Source organism: Nannospalax galili, unplaced genomic scaffold (assembly GCF_000622305.1).
Source record: "Nannospalax galili isolate Female #2095 unplaced genomic scaffold, S.galili_v1.0 scaffold641, whole genome shotgun sequence".
Taxonomy (NCBI): domain Eukaryota; kingdom Metazoa; phylum Chordata; class Mammalia; order Rodentia; family Spalacidae; genus Nannospalax; species Nannospalax galili.
Genome location: NW_008345311.1, coordinates 714308 through 740014, shown reverse-complemented (window position 1 = coordinate 740014; position 25707 = coordinate 714308). Strand labels below are relative to the sequence as shown.

At 38.3% G+C, this 25707-nt stretch overlaps 1 protein-coding gene across 4 annotated transcripts in view; it reads right to left on the bottom strand.

Annotated features, from left to right (window-relative positions):
• Il13ra2 (interleukin 13 receptor subunit alpha 2) overlaps positions 1-25707 on the bottom strand; it is a 65156-nt gene that overhangs the window by 24885 nt on the left and 14564 nt on the right. The window contains exon 1 of one of the 4 annotated variants that reach the window (XM_008841566.3): positions 16362-16457. The exons of 2 other annotated variants lie outside the window; for them this stretch is intronic. Coding sequence is in view for 1 of the 2 variants with exons in the window: in XM_029567596.1 (XP_029423456.1) it covers positions 7379-7381 (3 nt within the window). In the remaining variant the exon portion in view is untranslated. Of the gene's footprint in view, positions 1-7378; positions 7396-16361; positions 16458-25707 lie in introns of those variants that run through there. One more of the 4 variants, XM_029567596.1, reaches the window with a different exon arrangement.

Sequence of the window (25707 nt, the reverse complement as noted above, 5' to 3'; positions counted from 1 at the left end):
ATAACTAATCTTTCAAGGACACCATGTAATATGTACACATATTCATAGCTTCTGGAGTATGGCCATGACTCAGCATCAGAATCAGAATATATGAAACTTGCCAGGTCTTGAGACCTGATAGCCTGCTGAGATTGAAACATACCTCACTAACAGTCCAATCAGCACATGACATAGTGGTTAGTCAAACGTAATTTTGATAATAACTAGCAAATAACATATCCTATATCAGAGTAGCTCATAAAGAATGCTGAAGATGATTTTGTATAATACATTGAGACAAAGAAGAGCTTTGGACCAGACAAATTCATCACGGTTGCCATGAATCTAAAATTCCATTTTAATATATCACTTGAACAATCAATTAGATATAACATTATTAGATTTGTATCCCTGGTAAGATTGTACATTGACATCAATATTTACTGATATTACAGAATGTGTTAAACAAATCTTAGAAATCAATTAGTAGTCATCCTACTACATAATTCATTTTTAGATGGCTTCCTATATGATATCTTGAGTTCATTCAGTAAGCAAGTTTCCTGAAGTGTTATCAAAGTTAGAGAATTTGCTTTTTGTGTTATCAAAGTTAGAGAATTTGCTTTTGAACTTCCATAGCAACAGCTAGGCTTAAAATATTCTTTCATGAATCACTTTACACAGTTCAGAAAATTTCCTTCATTTACACAACTCAGAATTCGCCCTTATTCTGAGGTTTTTATTATTTTATAATCCCACCCCAACATACCTTTAAAAATAGCCCACTAAAATTATGACTTTTAAAGAAAATCTATAATGCATCAATTAGGAAATATTTCTTAAAATCAATAAACTGTTGTTGTTAAATATACCTTATAGCTGAAGAGCAAAGCACTGGACTGAAAGAGATCACTGCTGTGGAATTAGCAAACAATCTCTCTCTCTCTCTCTCTCTCTCTCTCTCTCTCTCTCTCCTCCTCCTCCTCCTCCTCCTCCTTCTCCTCCTCCTCCACACTTTCCAGATACTCCCAAAGATTGGATTGCAAATAATGTGTCCTGTACCTAAAACATTCACATCATGTAACTACTTCAAAGGCACGGAATGGGCTGCCTTCTAGCCCCTCAGTACTCACTACAAAGAATTCATAATGTACAATAGCAGGTTTTATAATCCTTAAAGATTATTCCACCAGTATCCTCTTTTATGTCTATAAGGTACACACTGAAAAAACATAGAAATAGTATTATACTACATTACATCTTCAGTTACAAAAACAAATATCAGCAAACACAAGTATTTCTGTCATATATTTATAATACAATTACTCTTAGAAGCCTACTACCTGCCAAGTATTGTTACAAGTATTTAAGATACAGTAGTGGATAAGAAAAATATACTTACATTTATTTCTGGTTTGGGAACAGACAATGAACATACCAGATTATGCATATCAATTGTGCAAAAGAAAATGAAGCAGGATAACAGAATCGAGAGTGATAGAGGTTCACTTTTGACACGATTATAAGGGAATGACTCTCCAAGAAAGTGACATTAATCTCTTTCCACAGAGAAGAAATTGCACAATCTAAAGCCCTATAGCAGTAATAAGCTTAGTAGTTCCAGGAATATCAAGACTTTTAGGACAGAAAACAGGAAAAGGCTATTTTTCATCATAGCTGTTGCTGCTGCTGTTTTAATTGCTGTTGTTATTTTGCTTTTTTAAAATATTTTATTTATTATTTTTATTTTATGTTTATCAATGAGTGTATTGCCTGCAGGTATATGTGCATCCATGTTTTGCAATACCTGTAGAGGCCAGAAGAGGGCATTGGATCCCCTGGAACTGGAGTTACAGACAACTGTTAGCTGCCATGTAGGTGCAGGGATAGGAACCCGGGACTTCTGTAGGAGCAGACAGTGTTCTTAACTATTGAGCCATCTCTCCAGTCCCCTATTTTGCTTTTTGAGACAGGGTTTCATGCAGTCTGTAGAGTGGAGACTGACCATGAACTCCAAATTTACCAGTTTCCAGTTCCCAAAAGCTGGAATTAGAGATGTATGTCAGGATGCCTGATTGAACAATAGGAAAGGTTGAAAATAATCTCACCTATGTAGGCATGGAGAGTGTCACAGTAATGAATATATCATTTATTTGTAGTGAAATGTGAAACAATTGGACAAGTATTAGCAGATTGACATGTTATAAATTATATTTTGTTTTTATTATTTGTGTGTTTATGTTTTTCTGTCCATATATTTTTGGGTATGTGTACATGCATGTGTATGCACATGTGTGTGAAGGCCAGAGGTGAACATTGGTTATCTTCTGTAGTATCTATCTATCTAAAAAAATTTTTTTTGGTCTTTTTGAAGCAGGGTTTCCCTGTAGCCCCAGCTGTCCTGGAACTCACTATGTAGACCAGGCTGGCCTTGAACTCACTGAGATCTGCCTGCCTCTGCCTCCCAAGTACTGGGACTACAGGCATGTGCCACCATTTTAGACAAAATCTCTTGTTGAATTTGGAACTTGTCAATTAGACTAGGCTGGATAGACAATAAGTTCCAGGGATCCTCCTCTTTCCGCCTTCCAGTGCTAGGACTGCATGCACTTGTCAACATGCCCAGTGAAATACTTGAGTGCTATGGATTTGAGCTCAGGTCTTCATGCTTGTAAAGCAAGCACTCTATCGACTGCACCATCTAACAAGACTCACAAAGTATATTTTAAATGACTAGTTTATGGAAAGGAAAAGTAGAAGCAAAGACTCAGTGGAGAGCAGTCAGTGACTTGGAGCAGGTTGACACCTGTCAAATCATCCCAATAGAATTTACAAATAGGGTTTGGACTACAAAGGAAAAAGTCACTATTTTTGGCATAGGCAGCAAATTATTGTTTATAGGACCTGAGGATGACAATAAAGACTTAAAATGGTAAGTTAAATTTATATTTCCTAAGTAATAGCCAAAGGTAAATGGGAGAAGTAGACAGTTGGATGTTTGACTTTAAAGATTAAGGGAAAGATCAGTGCTATTGGCATATGTTTGTGAGCCATCAGTACACTGACAGTATTTAAAGTCATATTGTCAATAGAAGTTACCTAAGAAATAATGTAAATGAGCTAAAAAAATAAGACCACAGACTAGGATATTCAAATATAGAAAAGGTAAATAGATGAGGAGTGTGATGGTTTGAATGAAAATGTCCCCCATAGGCTCCAAGTATTTGGACATTTTGTCCCCAGTTGGTGGTGGTGTTTTAGGAAGTGCAGCCTTGCTGGAGGAAGCATATCACTGGGGGTGGGCTTTGAAAGTTACTTAAGGCTTGACAGATTTCCGGTCATTCTCTGCTTCCTGTGCCTGCTTGAAGATGTGATCACTTGACTTTCTGCTAAGGACACCTCTGGTGCCATTCAGATCTCCAGGAGTAATGGACTTTTAACTCTTTGGAACAATAAGCTCAAGTAAACTCTTCCTTCTATAAATTGCTTTCATGATGTTTTATCACAGCAACAGAAAAGTAAGTGCTTGAAGGAGGTACCCACAAAAGAGACTAAAGAATGGGCAAAACTCTGTTTGTGGTGTCCCACTTTCTCCCAAGTGGAAAAACATGTTTCAAGTATAGTGACAGGCAATGCCGAAAGCCACTGCTAGATGAAGAAAGATGAAGCTTGAAAATAGTCTACTCCATTTAGAAAATGGAAGATAAATGGTGATCTGAAAGGGAACACATACTTAGAATGTCCCAGTCAAAACAAATTAAAGTGACTTCAAAATAGAATGGAGGGACAAAATTGAAGGCAGTGACTATGTACAACTGGTAAGAATCAGACATATAAACAAAGGGTTTTTATATATTTTTCACACAACCAGCATCATACAAATTAGTTCATCTCTAGTTCCCAAAATGTGTGGGAATTTCTTCCTAGTAATAACCAATCAATTGTCTTACAGATGTCCGCTAGTTATCCTCCCATTTATTTCAAAAAGAATGATAATGTGAGGGTCCAAGCCTCAAGACAGGTCCTCCACATCAGATATTGGTTGCAAGGCCCTGGTTGTAACCTGTTTACAACCTAGCTACCAAATCAGTATTATGACAACCTCTTTCTTGGGTCCTATTCATTTGCGAGGATAGCTTACAAAACTCTGGAAATACATCACTTCTGTTTCTCTATTATAGAAAATGCAGATGGATAACAGTGGGAAAGTTTGTGAGAAGGGACACAGAGCTTCCATGCCTTTTCCTGGCACCTGCACATGTTCATCCAGAACCACCCTGAACCCAGATGTTCGGAGTTTTATGAACACTTCAGTGCATAAACATGGTTGATTAAATCATTGGCCGTTAGTGATCAACTAAACCCTTAGATTCTCTGTCTTCCCTGGAAATGGAATAATAGGGTATATGTGGAAGAGGGAAGGCTTACCACTTAAGAAAACCCAAGAGTTCTATGCCAGGAAGTTAAATCTTAATACAGGGATCCCTTATATCAAAATGATCATATAAGTCAAAAAGATACATGCTCCTTCATGCGTGCAATCTAAAAAAGAGAACTGGACTTGAAAGGAGAAGAGGGACTATTAAGGAAGTAGGAGGGGTTAAGAGGGTAAGGGGGGAGGATAAGGTTTAAGCCTAGCCTGTCCTTCTGTAGACTGTTACCATGCACATTTAGTAAATGAATGAGTGGTGTTATTTGAGAGAATGCAGGGATTGTCTTATCACAGCAACAGAGAAGTAACTACTTGAAGGAGGTACCCACGAAAGAGACTAAGGTGGAGTACCATGCCAAGTCAGAGCATTTGTCTGAAGAAATTAGAAACTATCAAAGTTTAGGTTGGAGAGATAGCTCAGTGAGTAAAACACTTGCCATGCAAGTGTGTGGACTTCAGTTCCAATCCCCAGAACCCATGTAAAAGTTGGGCACAGAAGCATGGTAGCACAAGTCTGCAGTTCCAGCACTCCTATGACATGATGGGAGATGAAGACAGGAGAATTCTCAGAAGCTCATGGGACCAGCAAACTTGGCATCTGCAGTGGCAAACAACAAAAGACAGACCCTGATCTAAGGCAAGGATTGAGAACCGGAGGGTCCTTTGATTTCCACACATGCATCATAGCAAGCTCATGCTGGTGAGAGCGAGAGCGAGAGTGAGAGCGAGCGAGAGAGAGAGAACGAAAGTTTAGTTTCACCTGGGACTACATTGCCAAATATTTCCCAACTCCCCAAATTATTTTGTGAAGATGTTTTCCAATCTGCTTTTATAATAAAATAATATTTTTGTTTGGTTTGGTCTTTTTGAGACAGAGTCTCCCTGTAGCTCCACCTGGCTTGGAACTTGCTATGTAGAACAGACTGACCTTGAACTCACAGAGATTCCCCCTGCCTCTACCTCTCAAATGCATTAAAGGTGTGCTCGACCATGCCCAGCAACAATATTTTTTACAACTTGGAGTCTGTGAGATGTCTCTGTGGATAAAGGATTCTGACATCTACACATGTACCATGACCCAAGAACCCACCCACCCACAACACACATACACACACTAAATAAATATAAATAAATAAATAAATAAATAAGGGCTGGAGGAATAGATTAGCAATTAAGAGTGCTTGCTGCACAATCATGAAGACTGGAGTTTGGATCCCAACAACACCATATAACAAGACAAGTACCTTGCAAAAATATCTAACATCCAATTTTGAAGCATCTGACTCCCTCTTCTGGCCTATGCACCCAGAAACACATGCACTTAGACATACACATGTACATACATTCACATAGACACACACATATGTGTAAATAAACAAAATAAATGAATTCTTAAATAAATAGATGAAAATAACCTACTATTTTTCCAGGCTGCTGAACATCTCTATTTTTGTGTGCAATTTGAAATTTCATTTGTTTTCTTTTAAGTATGTTTTCTGTAGAAAGTCATGAAAAATAACTTTATATTTTTACACAAATGCTTAAAATTTGGTTGTTGCTTGGAGTGTAACTGGTGAGCTGCATCAAACAAATTCCAGAAATTCTGGAACTCTGGTTCTTGTTCTAAATTCAAAATGAAGACTAGGAACAAATATCATCATCATCATTGTTATTTATTTATTTTGAAAACTATTGGGGATAAAACTGATGTAGTTGCACATACTCTCAAAGAGTTCTAGTCAGTGATTACCTCTAGGCAGCATTTTGTTCACTATAGTCTAACCTGGAAGCTGATTTAGAGTGCAAAACGTGGAAAGTAGCAACATTTCAATGTCTTGAAGTCTGTTTACATTTCCTGTTCCTCTATCCTCAGGTTGGTGCCTCTTCTTTTCTGCATTATAGTTTTCTTTTTCCCTTTCTCTCTCTTTTCCTCTTTTTTACTGCATGTGTAAACAGACTGTGACTTATCCTGAGTTACTCCATTTTCTGTTCCTTGTCTTGGGGTACAAATGTCAAAGTGGAACGACTTGGCCCCTTGTTTGTACAAGTTAGATGGCATGAATAGTCAGACCTACCAGAACTTACTAGACTTATCAAGACACTTAACATGAAAAGATTCAGTTGGAAGACAATCCCCACGTGTTGGCCACACCACAGTATGAGACTTAGTGCAGACAAGAGACACACAGGTACATACAAGAAGAGGCTCTTCAGACTGATGTTCAGCACACCAACCCATCAATTTGTCATTGGTTACTTAGTGTATTTGGGACAGGCTCTGCATAGGAGACTGCCAAGAGACAAATCATCAGCTCTCCTCAAACTCAGCACAGCATGTTCCTGCCTGCTTAATGCTGCCTACCTCCACGCTATCTAGATGTCTCATTTCATGTCTGTGATCCATTCATTAATATAATAATTGTCTACCCACATTGACTGTTTGCAATGATTCTTTTTTGTTGCCTTTTTGACTCCTATAATCTCTTTAACCTTTTTTTCAGCTTTCTAAGATTTATAAATATGTGTAAAGTGTGATCAGTGATTTGAGTATATACTAGCAATTAAGATTGAAATGGAATAAAGAATTTGCAACTTCTGTGATCACTAGCCAAGTGAAACCAAGTGTATTCAGTAAACTAAAGCTGATGAAACTGACATAGTTTGTGAATCTATTGACATTCAGTAAATGCTGGCATTGTGGAGAGATGTAAACCTATAAATGCATTATTGTCAGAGTTTGCTCACAAAACTGATATTTCTCTTTTCCATTAGTGGAAATTAATATATGTTTGGATAATTTGCTGCCCTTATATTCAAATACCAAAGCAGTCTCTTCCCCTTCTTTTCATTTTTTTTTTACTCTGAAAAAGTCTCACTTTGTAAACCAGGTTTTATGTCTTCAGACTTCTTATACATCTCACAGTGGTCTCAGATTTGCTATGCAGTCCAGGCTGGCCTCAAACTCACCATCTTCCTGCCTCTGGTTGTAGAGTGCTGCATTACAGATGTGAACCTCCATGCCCAGCACAATCTTTCTTTTCAATACACTTTTCATTAGTTCTTTGGCTTCAAAACAATCTTTTCCGTTTATCACCTGAAGATTAAAGCCATATTTCAAAAACAAGCTTACTTTTTTAAAGTGCTTGTGACCACACCCTTGAAGTTATTTTTACTTCATTTTAGGCAGAGCTTTATTGTTTTTTGGCAACTAGATCATCCTTCAGGAAATGAACTCTAAGTTTGAAAAGGACTGATGCTTTGTAATTCTGCTCTTAAAGCCTCGAAATCCACATCTCAGTCTTGACATGTCTACTTACTTCATACACTTTCTTCTTGTTTTTGATAGCTGCATTGAGTCTGACAGTTTCCTAACTGGCATTAGAGATGTCTCAGCAAAGGAAACCTCAGTGTTTCTGTTTGTATAACTTGTGCTTAAACTTCACCGTTGCTTACTATTTTAGTGCTGACATTGCCAAAGGTATCCAACCAACTCTTCATTTCTCAGGCATTTCCTGAGCTTCCACTGTCACTCAATGCTGAAAATAGGAAAACAGACAAGGCTTGGTGTTTCCTGCTCTTAGTTCTATCAGTAGAGCAGAGGAAAGTATATATTTATCCCAAAGTATGGACTTAAGTTCGTGGTAAAAGGATGAACCGGTGCAAACATTTTTGGAGTTGGTGTGGCTGAGATTATAAGCAGTCACCTTCAGATACTATGGTACCACTAAGTTTTAGCTGGGCACGTAGCCACACAAAATAGAGAGCAAACTTCAGAGTGTCCTTTCAGCTCTGTGAAGCATGTTATTAAGGTTCTTAAGTAGGATGCAAATGGCACTGTTATCTCTAATCTCTGAATGTGGCCTTTAATGCAAATTTGCCCTTTTTCTTTATTCAACCTACATACTAGAGTGTGGTCTTAGTACAGAGCCTTCTTTGGTCAAGTAGAAGAGTGAAACACCTCAAGCGTGTGAAAGAACAGCTAGTTCAGAGTGGCCCAAGGGCACCATTGACCTTTTACAATGAAGATTTGAACTGGTCAAGCAGGTCTGAATTCACTAGCCCCTGGTAGTCACATAAAAATAAAGCTTTCTTACTTATGCAGACCCATAACTTGAAACTCAAGTAAGAGAGCTATTTGACAAGACTTATCAAAATGTTTTCAAAGTTCATATCAGTTTATTTGCAAACTTCCAAGTAATTGAAAAAGAATCTACTTATACAGTGCCATCCATCTTTTTCTACATAAGCTTTGCGTCTGAAACCTGTATAGCATTCACATGAAGAGACTCATTAAGGTTATTTAGCATTTCCCTTGTCTGAAGCTCTCAATAAGTACTCGGAAAATAAGCCATGGGAACCACCTTACTTTCAAGTGTTACAGCCACAAAGTCAAGTGACAAAATCCAATGTGGCAATGTTTTAATGGTACAGTATTCCCCTTTGAGGCATTCAACATCTTTGCAGTTGTTCAAAAATGGTAAAACATGCCAGACATTCTCTGGCTTGCTTTAATCCTATGCTGCATCCACACTTTCCAGTGATCAACAGGTCATCCAATATGCTTTGAGTATTGTCAGAATGTCTTGGAGTTCATTTTCTCCCAGTGAAACAATATTCATCCTATCAAAATCCTTGATTTGGTCCTCAAGACTCTGAATATTGTAGCATCTGACTAGTTCTTCTGCTACTTCCTAAACATTGGCTAGCTTGTGTTTTCCATTCAGACCACAAAAACTAGACACTATTTTGTTTCCAAAGATCTCTAGTTTTGGCTTCCAACTAAAGCAAAGTACCCAATGATCTATTATAGTGCCTTGATATTTCCACAGTATCAGTCACTGAAGGATTTTTCTCAATATGGTTTTTCAAAGCTACATAAATAACAAACTTATCAAAGAACATGGAAAAGAGCATGTATTGCCAAGAGCAGTGCTAAATCCTTCTTATTGGACATTGTCACAAAATGTAAAAATAATCCTTTGATACACGCTTTTAAAAATATTACAGATGAGGTAATTTAGTTTTGTCTGCTTCAGAGAATATGAGATGCATGAGGATTATGAATACTCAAAATATTAAAGCAATTTATCTTCATTTCCACTTTTATTAATGGTAGTCTAACATTCCAAGTCACAAACCTAGAAGTTGGCCTATATTCCTTCCTCTTATTTACCCCTCACCACTATTTCATGACTTTATACAACATACTAAAGATTATATTCTATAAGTACCTATGTGCTCCATCCATATCACTTCATATTTCCTGCCATGCCATAATCCTAGCCTTCTGTGTCCCTTGACTGATCAACTACTATAACATCTAGATGCATTTTTCAACTCAAAATAAATTCAGGCCATTCTCCACAGTATAGCTGGTATGACTTTTTAAAACTCAAATATTTCTAAACTCTCCCATTGCTCTACAAAATGATTGATGATGATGATGACTTGCCATTCAATGTGCTCACGGTGTACCATTGGTTCTCTAAGCAGCTCTCATTGATTCTCTTTTTTGATTTATATTTTAAGTAAAAAATATTTTAATACAAGGGCTGGGGAGATGACTCAGTGGTTAAGAGCACTGACTGCTCTTGCAGATGACCAGGGTTCAAGTCCCAGCACCGACATGGCGGCTATGAACCGTCTTTAACTCCAGTTCCAGGAGAATCTGAAGCCCTCTTCTGACCTCCGCTGCATTGTATGACATGGGTGCACTCACATGCATGCAAGCAATACACTCATACACATTATAAGAACAGTGACAAATTTCACACTATTATTGAAACTTGATAGTACAGTTTTGTTAGTAAACAATATTCAAAAATTATGGTAGACATAGAATTTCACATTTATATTTTAAGATACAATCACATCTTTTAGTTTGAGAATTATATTACTTTAGTTATTGTAATACTTTCTATTTCTTATTTTCACTTCCCAGACAGTGATTTTTATTGCTAGAAGTTTAGTTAGGGCATAGGTGAAGGCACACTTTGACTGTAGAAGAGTAAAAATAAAGTAATGGAAAACATCTTTGCTCCTGGTAATGGGAGAGATCCAACATCAAGGCCTGGATACCCAGAACCACGCATGGAACGAAGACCACAGCTGGGCCTTAGGGATTCCAGAGAATCAGTCCTCCTAAGTCCAGAATCTGTAAATAACAGAGGCCACCCCTATCGCCAGAACAAGAGGCAAAGTCTCTGCCATGTACAAACTGGGACCTCAGGGGAGGGGGCTATAGGTTATGTAGTCACTAAGAAAAGATTGAAACTGTTGCCCAACATCAGGAAGTCCTCCATGCTCTACTCTGCTCGATCAACAGCCTACCATCAGAGGAATGTGGAACTATGGCTCTTGGCAGGGGACCAAAGCTCCAGGCTCATGTGAGCAGAACACAGTTCCAATGCCCAGGATGGGACCAGAGCTCTAGCTCACAAGAGAGAATCACAGCTACTTTGAGTCTCTTAATCTACATCATTTTAATCCACACACTATAGCATTTGGGGATATATATTGATATTATCATATGTGACTAATAGGGTAACAAGGCATAGATGTACTACATGGTTGTCTTAGAGAGTCTCATAAATTAGCAAGTGATAGAGCTGAGATTCAAAATCACCTGGTGTCTTTTTTGACTTTGTGTCTTTAACTTCCATGATGCAGTCTCTCAAAAAAGAACATAAAAAGACTTAGGATGAAAATGCTTTCCACTCTCTGGAACCTGCTAATATTTTCAGTCTTATCTCCTACATAGAGATTTTGAGAAGTGGAAATTCATTTTATCCCTGAGTCTTTGTCCATCGAGTGTTATTAAGACCAATTGAGGTTTCCGAAGCTTTGTCATTAATAGATTACTAATGAAATTTACTTGAGGTACTACATCCTTCTGTATGATTTCTCTGCTAGTGTAACTGTCCTGGCAGGAATGATGATATTCTAAAGAGATAGTTGTGCCCTTCCTTTGTACTATCAGATTTTGGAAACAATGGTCCCCAAGAGACTGGAATTTCTCCCATTAATCTCATGTTGGGAGAAGGAAAAGGCTGAAAACCTTACATGGTTCAGACAACCTGTCAGACCACCTTGTGGGAGATACTGAAGCCCAGACATTGGCAGGTTAGTGATGGACAGGCTCACACCTTGTATAGGGCTGTTTACTTATGTGTACCTCTTTCCTTCTGCTTAAATCTATACATCAAGTAAGGGCACTTAAGGCAGACTTGGCAGGATCATTGGAACTCTTTGCTCCTCTTGCTAATGTAGCCACCATTGAATAAATCTCCTTTTAGTGTTCTTCATTGCTACTTGTCTCTATAACGGGCCTATTGAGGACAGTTGGCCAAGCCTACCTTGTTAGGGCTGCCAGAGCCATGCTTTGAGCCTCACAACTCTGATAACAGTAGCTCCTCAAGACCAAGTTATGCACATCTTCTCTGTGTTCTGTGCTGAATCATTAGGGAATGAAACTGTACAATATTTTTTAAAGGCGCTCATTATTTAGTAAAAATTGGAAATACCAAACCCAAGATCTTGGGAAATCATGCTTGGGAATGTCAATGAAGGTCTTGTGAGAACAGATGAAAGTCTTTCTAGGATACAGAGAGAAAAAAAAGTGACATATATTTAAGCCAAAAAGAATACAGAAATCTGGTAAGGGTTATAAAGATCTGGAAGGGATATAAAGTTCAGATGCATTTCCTTGAGTGTACTGAACCATAGGCAGATGGGACCTCAATCTTAGTAATGATTCAATCCTCCCAAGCATAACATAGGAGCAGCCACTGAAAAATATAAAAAGGCTACTCCAGGATGAGACAATATTGTAGATTAAAGTGTATGTCAAGAAGTCAATGGAAGATTAATGATCTGTAACCAAAAGAAACTCATCAGAATTTGACGATCATCTAAGGCCTCAAATATTTGTATAACTCAAAAGAGTGCTCAATTGTTAGCTAAAAATTGTATAGTTTAGTTTGCTGGGAGAATTTTGAGTACAAGATATCTTAATAAACATTATACAGTGGAAGTTTCTTGCATACCCGTATTTCTTTGTGGCCTGGATTCATGCAATCTTCAATTTTAAGATATGATACATTCTAGGAAATAAGTGAGTACTCAGAAATGCAGAAGACAAGCAGGTACTCAATCTGGTCTTGAGAGTAGTGGTCCAGTAGAAGGATCCAGGAATTGGGAAGTAAGCTATATAACAGATGAGGGAGAAGAATTTGCCAAAGGGAAGCTGACAAGTTAGGCAGAGTAATTTGTTCTCAATGCAAATTGATTAAGCAAATGCAGAGATAGATAAAGCTTGACACATTCAGAACTATACAAGTGAGTTGCTTTGACTGTGGTATAAGATGTACATAAGCATACCTTCTGAGTCATGTTCAAAGACTGTAGACTTAATCCTGAGGATTATAAGTAGGTACTGAAAGAGTTTTATGCCTGAAGGTCCTACCTAATAGTTCTCTCTCTGTGTCTCTCTGTCTCTGTCTCTGTCTCTCTGTCTCTGTCTCTCTCTCTCTCTCTCTCTCTCTCTCTCTCTCTCTCTCCCCTCTCTGGAAAGAACTCAAATTAAAGAAGGAATAAAATATACAGAAGAAAGGAGAAATTATGAAAAGGAATATTTAAGAAAAGAAGATAGGGCTGGAGAGATTGCTCAGTGGTTAAAAGCACTGGCTGCTCTTGCAGAGGACCTGGGTTCGGTTCCCAGTACCCACATGGTGGCTAACAAAACTGTCCATAACTCCAGTTCCAGGGAATGCAACACCCTCTTCTGATCTCCGTGTCCATTGTATGACAAAGGTGCACTTACATACATTTCTCCAACCCCAAGTAAAATATTTTTAAAAAAGGAAAGATGTCATGGGATCTAAAACACCAGTGGAAAGGCTGAACTTCAGCAGATTAAAGGTGAAATTTTTCCTTTGAGACAGGACAAAAAGTACGAGAGTTGATGCAAATGAATTTTTCTGTAAAGCACAAGAAGGTGGGTAGATAAAAGATTCAGGCACACCTGAAGGAGGCAAGGTTATGTCATGGGAATAATGTGTATCAGCTGAGTAGGAGGCTTCAAAGGAGAGAAAGGGGCTGGGAACATGCTTCAATGGTACAGTACTTTCTTAGCATAAGGTTGGAACAGAAGGAGGGAGGAAAGAGGGAGAGGGTGAAGGAGAGAGAGAGAGGGAGAGGGAGCGCAATGGGAGTTATCAGTCCAGATTAGAGAGAGAGAGAGAGAGAGAGAGAGAGAGAGAGAGAGAACGAATCAGTTTACAACAGACACCAAAGCATATTTAAAGAATCTGAAAGGAATTCAGATTAATCTGAGGAAGGACACATAGATGGATGACCTGGTGTGTACCAATTTATTTTTCAAATCTCAGCTCTGGGGTCACCTTCACAAGCTGCAGTGTGGCCCCTGTTTCATGCATTCAAAATATAGACTGTCTTTCTTTAGAGACATCATGATTTTAATCTTATACTAATTCATGAAATTATCTAATTAGTATTTACTCCATAGGGCTATAAACTCAGTAAGGTCAAGGATTATACATATTTGTCTAACACTGCTTAAATTAACCTTTAGTTTCCCATCTCTAAAATGTGAAGAGCATTAATCTCTCCTTCCATGGTCAAGATATGGTTATCCATAAACATAGCATATGCTCCATACCTCATGAATATTTCAATAAGTGACTATACATATATGTTCTATTCAAGAGGAAACTAAAGGTCTAAGAGATTAGTGATCATATTCAAGTTCAAGGGCTAGTAAATGGTACAATCAGAATTCAATCCCAGGTCAGCATTAGTTCAAAAGTCTGAACTTTCTTTTCTTCTACATTGCCTCCCAAGGTATTCAGCAATAAAAGATTTCATACATGAACCCTCATAGGGGTGTCAAAATACCCTCCTTAACTTCCTACTGGTAAAGAAATCAAAATGATCAAATGTCTCTCATCCAAAGTAATGACTTTAGAAGTAAAATCTTTTTCAAAATTACTATTGCAATCCAATGAAGATAATATTCATAAGTAGGCATCTGTTCTCTACTACCTAATCATACTATATCGGTAACTCCAATCCAACTGTGACCCTGCACATTATACATCTCCACAACGTAAGTTTTGATCTCACAGAAAAAATCTAAAGCATGATTTCAAAGCACTTAGATCTGAGCAAGATATTTCAGCTCTCTCTATATCATTTCTCTTATGAATAGGACATAAACAATAACACTTGCCATCGTGCAACTTGTGAAATGATTAATGCAAAAGTTTATGTAAAACATTCTTGAAACAATACACACAATAATTCAATTTTTGGTTGACTTCTGCTTCTAAGATATCCAGAAACCACTTCCTACAAGTTCCTTGAAGACAGTAAAAAACACACAGGAAAGAAAAACCAATCCCACCTCATCTCCTCCAAGTTGGAACAAAAAAATCCTGAAAGCAGTTTCATTTACTGGTAGAATATTGTTGTTTTAAGAATAAAGACCTGGAGAGATGGTTCAGCAGTTAAGAGCACTGACTGCTCTTGCAGAGTACCAGGGTTTGATTTCCAGCACCCACATTGCTGTTACAAACTGTCCTTAACTCCACTTCCAGGGGAATCTGAAGCTCTCTTCTGACCTCCGTGGCATTACATAACACGGGTACACTTACATACGTGCAGGCAATACGCTCACACTCATGAAATAAAAATAATAAAATATTAAAAAATAAAGACTAACCCAATAGATAGTCTGTCTTTGCTTTGTGCTATCCCACTGTTTAAGTAATCCTTTCTGACAGTATTACCTTTCCTTATAGCAGAGAAAGTCAAATCAACTCTCTGGCTTATTTTACAGGTGAAGAAGCTAAGACAAAGAAAGCTAGGCTGTCTATTTCTATGTAACAGGGCTATACAGTCAAGATCTAAAACTGAAAGCCTGTTTTCTTGTTCCTTAGTTTAGTACTCTCCCCAATAAAAATATCAATAATATGAATAATAGTATGTTGATACTCTTCTTGTGCCTCAAACTCTCTGTAATAGTCTATAGTTTAATGAAATTTAATAAAAATATATGGTAAGCCTTGTTGTCCTTGTTTAATGTACCATCTTGAATATCCAAAAAGAAAACTAATCTGGAAGTATTCTAAGTGACTATGGTGTACAGAGCGTCATTATTTCAATGTTAACTATTAATGTTTGTTCTTGCAGAGGAAAACAAGTGTTCCATATCTAAGATGCAAGCACATGTCAGAGTAAAACTGGTGACACTGAACTTTTATTTTCATCACCTTATTATACATGTAATCAGTATGTATAAAGACATGAAGCCAACGCTGAGTGTGGTGGCACACACCTTTAATCCCAGCAGTTGGGCTCTTGGGAGGCAGAGGCAGAGGCAAGTGGATCTCTGTGTCTCAAACAAACCCCCCCCCAAAAAAGAAGTGAAGTCATATGTACAGAAGATGTGCATATTCTCTGAATTGAATCAAAACATCAAACAAATGGCATGAAATCATTTATCATAAGGGGCCTCTGTGAAGATCTCTGGATTTAAGAGAGAAAACTTGTTTCATAGTGGAACTTTCTACTTTATTATAAAGTAATCACATGGAAAATAGTTTCAGAAAACTCTAAAAATCAAGCTTTTCCAAAGTACCACTTTTGTTTAAAAAGAGGTAAGATGTTATAAGAAATAAAGGCTAATGAGAAAATAAGTAAAACTAAGCAACAGAATTATCCATGCTATATGAATTCTCCAGTACATTCTACTTGCCTTCATTCAAAACATGCACTATTTTCCAAAATTATATCAATTAATTCAAAAGTTAGGCACAAAATGATTTATGAGCTCATTAAGCAAAGATGTAGAAAGAAAAATTAGAAATTATTCAAATCAGGTTACTTTTTACCCACAAACTTTATCCCCAAATAAAAGTTCCAGACTTACTCCATGTGAATAATGTATCCTGTTGTAATCAAATTCTTCTGAAAACTGAAGTCTGCCTCAAGGAACAGCTTCTTAGCTCAATGGGTTTTAAATGACCTTAGAACTAAAGCTTTTATTTTATGTAGGAGGAGCTCTAGCTTGTGCTTCAAAAAGTACCAACTATCATGGAAAAAAATGTATTCAAAACAAGTCAGCACTCAAGGTTATATTTGCTAAAAAAAAATTCAGAGGAAATTATATCTGAATGACTTTCCTTTTTAATTAGTTCCTGATATAGCCTTTTTGTATGCCAATGTTATTCTTCTATGTGACTCACCAGACTAGAAATCAAAAAATAATGTGGAGGTAAGTATATGATTAACAGTTTAATTTTTTTTCAGCATATACTATGAATAGGCATCATTGCTTTGAGTATTAAATACTTTAAGTAGAAAAATAATGCTAAGTATACAGGGAATCACAAAACCTGGATTCTATCCTAGGATCTTGCTCTCTTAGGCAGCTCTGCAACTTTGGACAATTTCCTTAGATTCTTTGGGAGTCAGCTTGGAAAAAATTATTGTAAGGGCTGAGGATGTACGTTAGTGCTACAATGTATGCTCTGCATGTGCAAGGCCCTGGGTTCAATCCCAAGCACCTGGAAAAAGAAGGAAAAAATGCTGAATGGGACCTGGGAAGTCATCCATTTTATGGTTGCTGGGGAGGTGGGTAAATTAGGGACGTTTTCTTCAGTGGTGGAACCACTAGTAAGGTGCCTATATTCCTATAAATGGAATGGAAGGAAGGAGGGATGGAGAGAAGGGAGGGAAGAAAGGAAGGAGGGAGGGAGGGAGGAGGGAGGGAGGGAGGGTGAGAAAGAAAGAAAGAAAGAAAAAAGGAAAGAAAGGGCAATAGAAGTATAGAAGGGGGACCATTAGGAAAAGGATGGGGATGGGAGAGTAGAGAGGGAACAAAGAAAAAGGCTATGTGGTAAATATGCTCAAAATATACACATGGATGAAATGCAGTAATGAAACATTATTATTGTGTATAATTAATAATTTAAAGTGAATATTTTTACTTATTCCCACACAAAAACAGGCTCTGCACTTTACCTAGGAAATGTCTATTTATGGGCCACTGATGGTTACATGCATATATGTGCAACGCTCATCACAAAACAAATGAACAAGAAAAAGTCAGTTTATCTTATGTAAAGTGAGTTTGTTGATAGAAAGAAATATGGGATGTTTAAAATTCTTCTGATTAGTAAAATCCTGGGTATTAGAATTAAAATTTGATAAGTGACATATATCACTTTTCCACTGAAAATGTAACAAATCTTTCTTTACATAACCAAAATGATTTTATTTCAGCCCAGATAAAATTAAGAAATGTAGGCTAACACCTAACCATGCTTCATCCTTTAAGTTTCCACAGAAATTTTTTTCTGCCCTTGTTTGAATCTCTATGTCCTAAGAAGTCAGAATACATTTGACATTTTCCCAGAGTAGACAAGATGCTTTCAATCATGTATTCCAAAATGAGAATGAATTAAGGTCAGAGCCACTCTCCAACCCACCTAACCCTAAAATGGACGAAAATCATTTTCTTTGATTTAGAATACAGTTTCAGGTTTGGCGCTATCTCTCAGATTCAAAAGACACATTTTAGATTAAATAGGTAGTTAAAACCAGAGGTAAGGTGTTTAAGCATGGGACTATTTATCCAGTCTTCAATACAAAGTTTATGCTTTCCCCTTTCTATGCTCAAAATCTCTTTAGAGTGTATTCATTTCATAGTTAATATTTCTCTGTATTTTTTTTTCCTGACAGGGTCTCACCATGTAGTCCAGGGTTGCCTCAAACTCACAATCCTCAGAACTGCCTTAGCTTCCAGAGTGCTAGAATTATAGGCATGTGTCACCACACCCAGCTTAATGTTTCTCTCTAATTTGACGTTAGGAAGGCAGAAAGAGACTCAGAATTGTTTCTAGAATTCGGCATTTGCTTTTCGGGCATTTGTTGTTTTGACTATTGCATAATCATTTTTGTCAGAAATTACTTATCAAGCCTACATAGGGGAGGGTTAATGTCACAATTTGCTGACATAAAAAATAAGTAAAAGAAAATCTAGATTCAAACTTTTCTTTCTTTTTCCTGAGATTGCAATTTCAATTAACTCCAGGAAGTTTTCTTTAAGCTTCCTGCTTCCTCCAAATCTTTTGGAACTGTACTGTGACTTATTTTTCAATGTCACAGATCCAGCTTTGTGGTATTCAATATCTTGAAATGACACAGGGCTTTTAATAACAAATATGAAGCCTAAGTTAAATATAACTAATAAAATTCTGCTTGAAATAATAATATACTATACTTTAGTTGTTAATGTGTACTAGATCGCTCCTTCTATCTTGACTAGACAACTCAGTGAAAACATAAGCTAAGTTTTGCTTCTTTGTATGAAGAGAACTGCACCAAAAAGGCAGTCCATTGAAATTTCTCAACAGTCTTATGTCAATGCTTTCTAGTACCAGTGATACAGAATTAAGCCAGAGAATTCATTACCCTGCTCCAGATACCAGTATCTTGCAACTTCTAAGAAATGAAAGGCAGAGGCAGGGGGAGCTCTATGAGATCAAGGCCAGCCTGGTCTACATGGAGAGTGCCAGACCAGCTGGGGCTACAGGGCCACCTTGTCTCAAAAAGACAAAAAACAAAAAAATAGTAACAAGAAGAAGAATTCTGTATATGTTCAGTATAGATTCAACTTCTTTTTCAGTATTTTTTTATCTGTGTTTGATTGAATCTTTATATATGGGGCCCATAAAAAATGAAACTCCATTACATCTGATGTCTCCAAGTGTTATTTTGTTTTCAGTGTTAAAATATTTAAAGAAACAAAGAAACAAAGAGAAGAACAGAGGGAGGAAGGAAGAAAGGGATGGAGGGATGGTGGGTGGGAAGAGGAAGGAAGGAAGGAAGGAAGGAAGGAAGGAAGGAAGGAAGGAAGGAAGGAAGGAAGGAAGGAGAGAGAACATTGATTACATGCACCACATACAAAGGTTATAGCAAAATTCTAAATTTGATAAAAATGTCTAATATCCCAAGTTCACAAGAGTTCTTCTTCATTTTGGGGGTGGGGTTGAGAAAGGGTCTCCCTGTAGCCCCAGCTGTCCTGGAACTCACTATGTAGACCAGGCTGGCCTTGAACTCACAGAGATCCGCCTGCCTCTGCCTCCTGAGTGCTGGGATTAAGGCATGCACCATCACGCCCGGCTTTTCTTCATTTTTTATCATAACAGTCACAGAAAATTGACATTAAAAGGTATTCAGTAGAACTGTGTATTATAAAGAACTGAAGGGTCCTATATAAAGCATGCTGTATGAAACAAACGGTATCAAGGCTACCTACCTTTTTCCCAAATCTACTTTTTATTTTGTTGTAACCAATCTTTGATCTTCACCACTACCACAGATTCGGCAACAGTAGTGCAGGATGAGATTCCCAGGAAACTCACATGAACTGGGAAATACAGTTGATAACATGAGGAGCCGGTCCCGAGATGTTTTTCAGGAGGAAGTATTAGCACCAAACAGGCGTGAATGCCAGAGTATAGAGAACAGTCATATGTTCTGTGTGTTGCTCACACTCTAGTTGGAGGGATAGAAACTTGAATCCATTGAATGTTTACACCACAGGGTGAGAATTTTAAGCAGCTAGTTAGATATTACCAGGCTTGGAGGATATTCAAACAGGACTCCTCTCAGAATCAACAACCTGTAAAACCAAGAACCGGTACAGCAGGACAATAATTACTGGTCAGAGGAATGGGACCTATGCCATTATCTAGCCCTGAAAGGAGATGTGATATCCTAAACTTCTCAGGTCATTAATTATAATCTAAACCTGTTTTCCAGGGTCCCTAAATCTTATAAGATTACTATCTAGCAGAAGGCTTTCTGATGAAGAACAAGGACATACCATTGCCTCCTTCTTCTGCTGGAGTCAATTCAAGTGTGCCTGCTAGTCACTGAGACAGAAAAAATTCCCCAAGGAAAGGTTGCTTGTTACAGAGACTTTAAACCATTAAGAAGCATGTCTGAAATAAAGAGCCAGGCCCTTTGGCCATTGTCAGTTCTCACTGCTTCACTTTCCACTACTCAGTCTTCTACACTATGATCTGTGTTACACTTCTGAATTCTTCTGCTGGAAATCACAAGGACCAGGAGACAAGGGGAGACCAAAGTGAGAGCCTAGTGACAAGACCAAAAACCTGTAATAGAGGGAAACACGAGCATTTACAGGAGTTCAGAAAGGAGAACAAGTAATTCTACCTGTGTGGTGAAAAGGATTAGCATCTTCTGGCCAAAATGGTTTGGAGGACCATTCCTGTTGGTGGTGGTATCAAGTTGTGAAATACTAAAAAGCACATTTAGTGTTTGACCCCTGTTCCTGTCCAAAAACCCTTGGAATTTTCAGAGGAACAGGAATGGCTTTGTTTATTCATAATGAACCATTTCCAACTATAACTAACTGTATGCTAATGAGATAATTCTTGGAAAGTAGGGACTCAGCAATAGCAATGAAGTTTCAGTCCCACTCCACACCCTGATTTCAGGGAAGGTAAAGGGATTGGAGATTCAGTAAACTCAACAATGACCAGGGATGTTAATATCGTGCCTAAATGATGCCAACACTTCAAAGCATTGATATAGACAAAGATTGTTTAAAGATTTATTTTTATTTATGTGTGTATGTTTGTGTATTTCACATATATTCATGTGTCCACGAAGGCCAGAGGAGGGCATCAGATCCTCTGGAATTAGAGTTATAGGCACTTGTGAACCACCAACCAGGGTGCTGTGAACCAAACTCAAGTCCTCTGGAAGAACAGCAAGCACTCAATGTGTCACTAGCCCCTAGGCAAACAGCTTTTGGATGAAATTCTAAAAGTATATATAACAAAATTAAGAAAATATAGGTACAACTTGACTGCAAGAACATCAGGCAAAAGAGTAAAGACATAGCTTGCAGAAAGGAAGAAAATACTTGCAAACTAATCATTCAACAAAGGATTGATATTCATCAGATATAAGGAACTAAGCAACAAAGAATCCACAAATTGATTAAAAAACAGGGGAATCACACAGAGGTGGGACTTCTGCAGGGCCCCCAGAAAAAAACAAAAACAAACAAACAAACAAACAAAAAACAGGGAAAATCCCAGGCGTAAGGGACACACCTGCAATGCGACCTTTACACCTAAGGCTCAAGGGACACAGAACAGGGATAAAGAAGAGGACACTAAGGAACCAATTCTCAATAATGAAGCTCCCTCATGCAGTGGAGGGCCAGGAACACAAAAGGTCACAAATAGCCAAAGGTAGAGATCAAGAGTCTGCTAAATAATGGTCCTTGGACAGGACCCTTTTATTAAGCTTCATCCACCCAAAGCTCAGAGACCATCGTGGAAGAGGGGGCAAAGAGACTGTAAGAGCCAGGGAGGATGTGCATGACTGTATAGAAAAAAAATTCCTGGGAACCTGCTCATATAATTCTATGGCATAGGTGTCAGCATACACAAATCCCATGCAAACTCAGGCAGACAAAATCCCAGCATAGAACTGGGAAAATGAACAGCAGACCACAATTTTATCTAAAGGAATGTTGGCAACTGATTGCTGCTAGATGAAGAAGAGCTGATCTTCCTAAAACAAGGGAATCTAAATAGGCTGACTAGACTCAGCAGATGGACTTGCACTGGGCAACAGATGGGGGCACTGACAACACAGTGGGCAGTAACAGGGATGACAGAGTATATGGACTTCAGTAGTGGGGAGGCTATGAGAGCAGATGGGGGTATAAAAATGATCAAGATTGTTTGAGATGTTCTGTATGAACTACACAAAAAAATCGATAAAAATTAATAAAAATTTTTAAAATGTGGCAATGACCTAAAGAGAGATTTCTCAAAAGAAAATATACAGCCAACAAATATATTTTTGAATGCTCAGCATCACTGCTCACCAAAAAAATGCAAATCAAAAGCACAATGAGATATCATCTCATCACTATTAGAATAAACAATATCAAAAAGGTGGGGCCAGGCATGGTGACACATGCCTTTAATCCCAGCACTTGGGAGGCAGAGGCAGGCAGATCTTTGTGAGTTTGAGGCCAGCCTGGTCTACATAGTGCGTTCCAGGACAGCTGGGGCTACAAGGAGACCCTGTCTCAAAGAGACGAAAAAAAAAAAAAAAGTGAAAGATAAGTTCTAGCAAAGATATGGAAGAAAGGGAAATTTTGCATATTGGATAGAAATCAGGACAACCATTATGAAAAACAGCATGAATGTTTTTAAAAAAATTAGACCAAGTACTGCCACATGATCTAGCAATCTCATCGTTAGGCACACATTCAAAGAAAATTAAAACAATATGTTGAAGACATGTATGTACTTTTATGTTTATTGAAACACAATTAACAATCAGAATAGCCAAGACATGGACTCAATCTAGGTGTCCATTAATGGACAAATAAATAGAGAAATTATGGAACATATGTAAAAAAGAATATCATTTAGCCAGAGAAGAATGCAATCTAGTACTTGTATCAGTGGAGATGAAGCTCGAAAATGATATAGTCAGTAAAGGTACTGCATATTCTCACTCATTTGTTGAAGCTAAAAAGTTAATCTGATAGAAAGTAATTAGACTAGTGGTGACTATTGTTAGGGTTCCAAACAGCAGCAGCTTCCCCCCTCCCCAACAGGGACGTACAGCAGCCTGCCTTTCCTCTGATCTCCAAAGATAAGATAAGCAGATTCTACCTGTTAACCAAAGATTTTAGAAGCTGTTTATCACAACAGCTTTTCTCTTATCTTAGGAGGGAAAATGTAAACACTTCCAGACCCTAATCCTACCTGGCAGACTGAACGGAGCCAGGTTTACAAGCCCTGCTTTTCCTGCTTCCCCCTCCCTGATTTTTCCCCCAAACACTCCCCCCTTCTACACCCTAAAGCCCCCATATATAAGTCCCAGCTCACAACCCGTGGGCTGACATCTTTCCCTTCCCCGAGGGAAACGTGTCCCGTGCAAAATAAAGCTGTATCCCACTGAGAATTCTATCTGTGCCTCGGTGCCTCCTCCATCCATGCTCGCTCTCTCTCCAACATTTTTACCTATCAACTATTTGCTAAGAAAGGTAAAAGGGGAGGTAGCATGGAGGGAAGCTGGATAATGGTTACCAAAGAAAGAATTAGTTTCAGTATTCTATAGTATATTAGGATAACTACGGTCGATAATGATTTAAGACAGATTTTATAATATCTATGAGTTCAAAACTTCCCCATGCATAAAAATAACAACTGTTTGGAAATGCCAACTATCCCGATTTAATTATTATACTTTGCATACATGTGTCCAAATATCACACTGCACCCCATAAATATGTGTAGATCTATGCCAATTTTTAAATGAAAATTAATTAAAAAGAAAGAAAAACCTAAATGAAAGAGTTGTTCAGAGAGCATGCCTTGGTGAGAAGGTGGTAATTCAGAGATGGAGATGAAATGAAGTTGCCCATGTCTCACCCCCACCCCATCCCCAGCCTTATGAAACTCTTCCATTTGCTTCTTCCTTGGCTGTGACTTATATAAGCTAGTAGTACTAACTAATATGCTTTCTTGAATTCTAGGAGTTATTCAAGCAAAATACAAAATCAGGTGCTGGGGAGGATGGGACAAGAGATATAAGAAGTCCAATATTACAACCCTTTTGTTTACAAGTATTGGACCTTGATCTTCACATCTATCAAGTGTAGTTGTGTAGAACTGAGACTTTACTCTACAGTCTGTGTTAAAGGAAACTAGTGTCAGAATTGAACTGAGTTATTGAACACCCAGTAAGTGCCAGACAATCTGAGATTCAGGAAATCCATCATTGTCAGAACACCATGCATAAGTCAGCCTTCATTTGGCCATCAATCATAAAATAAACCTTTTTTGTAATGGTTTAGGTCTTTAGGAAGCAATAAAGATAAAGCTGTCTTAAAAAATTGTGGCAGAGACTAGTTGTTTCAGTGTCCATATCTCCTTTTAGTCATAGAAACTCCTGTGCTGAAAACCTCATTCACCCCCCCAGCTCCCTGACCCCATCTCTCCTCCTAGCATAGGCACTGGTTCATTTCTTCTCTTTGCACCCCAGACCTCTGTAGCACCCTCTTGGCCCAGATGCCCCACTGCTTCCTGATACTTTGCACCCAAACCAACCCAAATCCTCAGTTTAGTCCCCTGGAACCCTCAAAACCTATTTCCTCCCCCAACTCGCCTTTCCATACCTGGACCAACCTTCATCCTGGCCAGCCTAACCCCTAACTTCCTGAGGCCAGAATCTTTCCTGGGTAAGGTCAAGCATGCCAACTGTGCCTTGACTCCCACAACCTCATTCACCTTCCAAGCTCCGCCACCCCATCACTCCTCCTGGCATAGGCATGGACCCATCTCTTTTCTTGGAACCCCAGACCTCTGGACTATCCTCTTGACCCAGACTCCCCACAACTTCCTGATCATTTGCACCCAGACCAACCCAGTTCCTCAGTCTAGTGCCCTGGAGCCTTCAAAGACTGTTCCCTCCCCTGCCTCACCTTTGCATACCTGAGACCAGTCTTCATCACTGGCTGCCCACTCACAACCTGGATTCCTCAGACCAACCTCCTTTGCTGACTGCCTGAAAGTCCTGAATCCTACTACTTAGCAATCCTCCCAAATTGTACTGAGCCTGCTGACTAGAGGGATCCCGACCATAAGAGAAAATGAGAGCTTCCGATCCTCATCTGGATTGGGCCTCTGTGGGAACTCCTGAGCACCAGGGTGAAAGCCATATGGCCCCTCAAACATAAAATCAAAAGAGAAAACCTGAAGCTTAGACAAACCAGCTTTTCATGCCCAACAAGTAAACCACAAACTTACATAAAGTTTACAAACAGAAGCAGAACTAAATTCAACAAAGGAAAGCTTGAGTCTCACACAAGAATCAGAAACTAAAAAGAAACCCTGATGTCAAAAATCACAGTGAAAAATTAGTAACATGAAAAACTAAAATCAAAAGAGAAAACCTGAAGCTTAGACAAACCAGCTTTTCATGCCCAACAAGTAAACCACAAACTTACATAAAGTTTACAAACAGAAGCAGAACTAAATTCAACAAAGGAAAGCTTGAGTCTCACACAAGAATCAGAAACTAAAAAGAAACCCTGATGTCAAAAATCACAGTGAAAAATTAGTAACATGAAAAACCCACATAATATATCCACACCAAGTACCAACAGTCCTGTAGAGGAGTACAATAAGAACACCCTAGAGGTA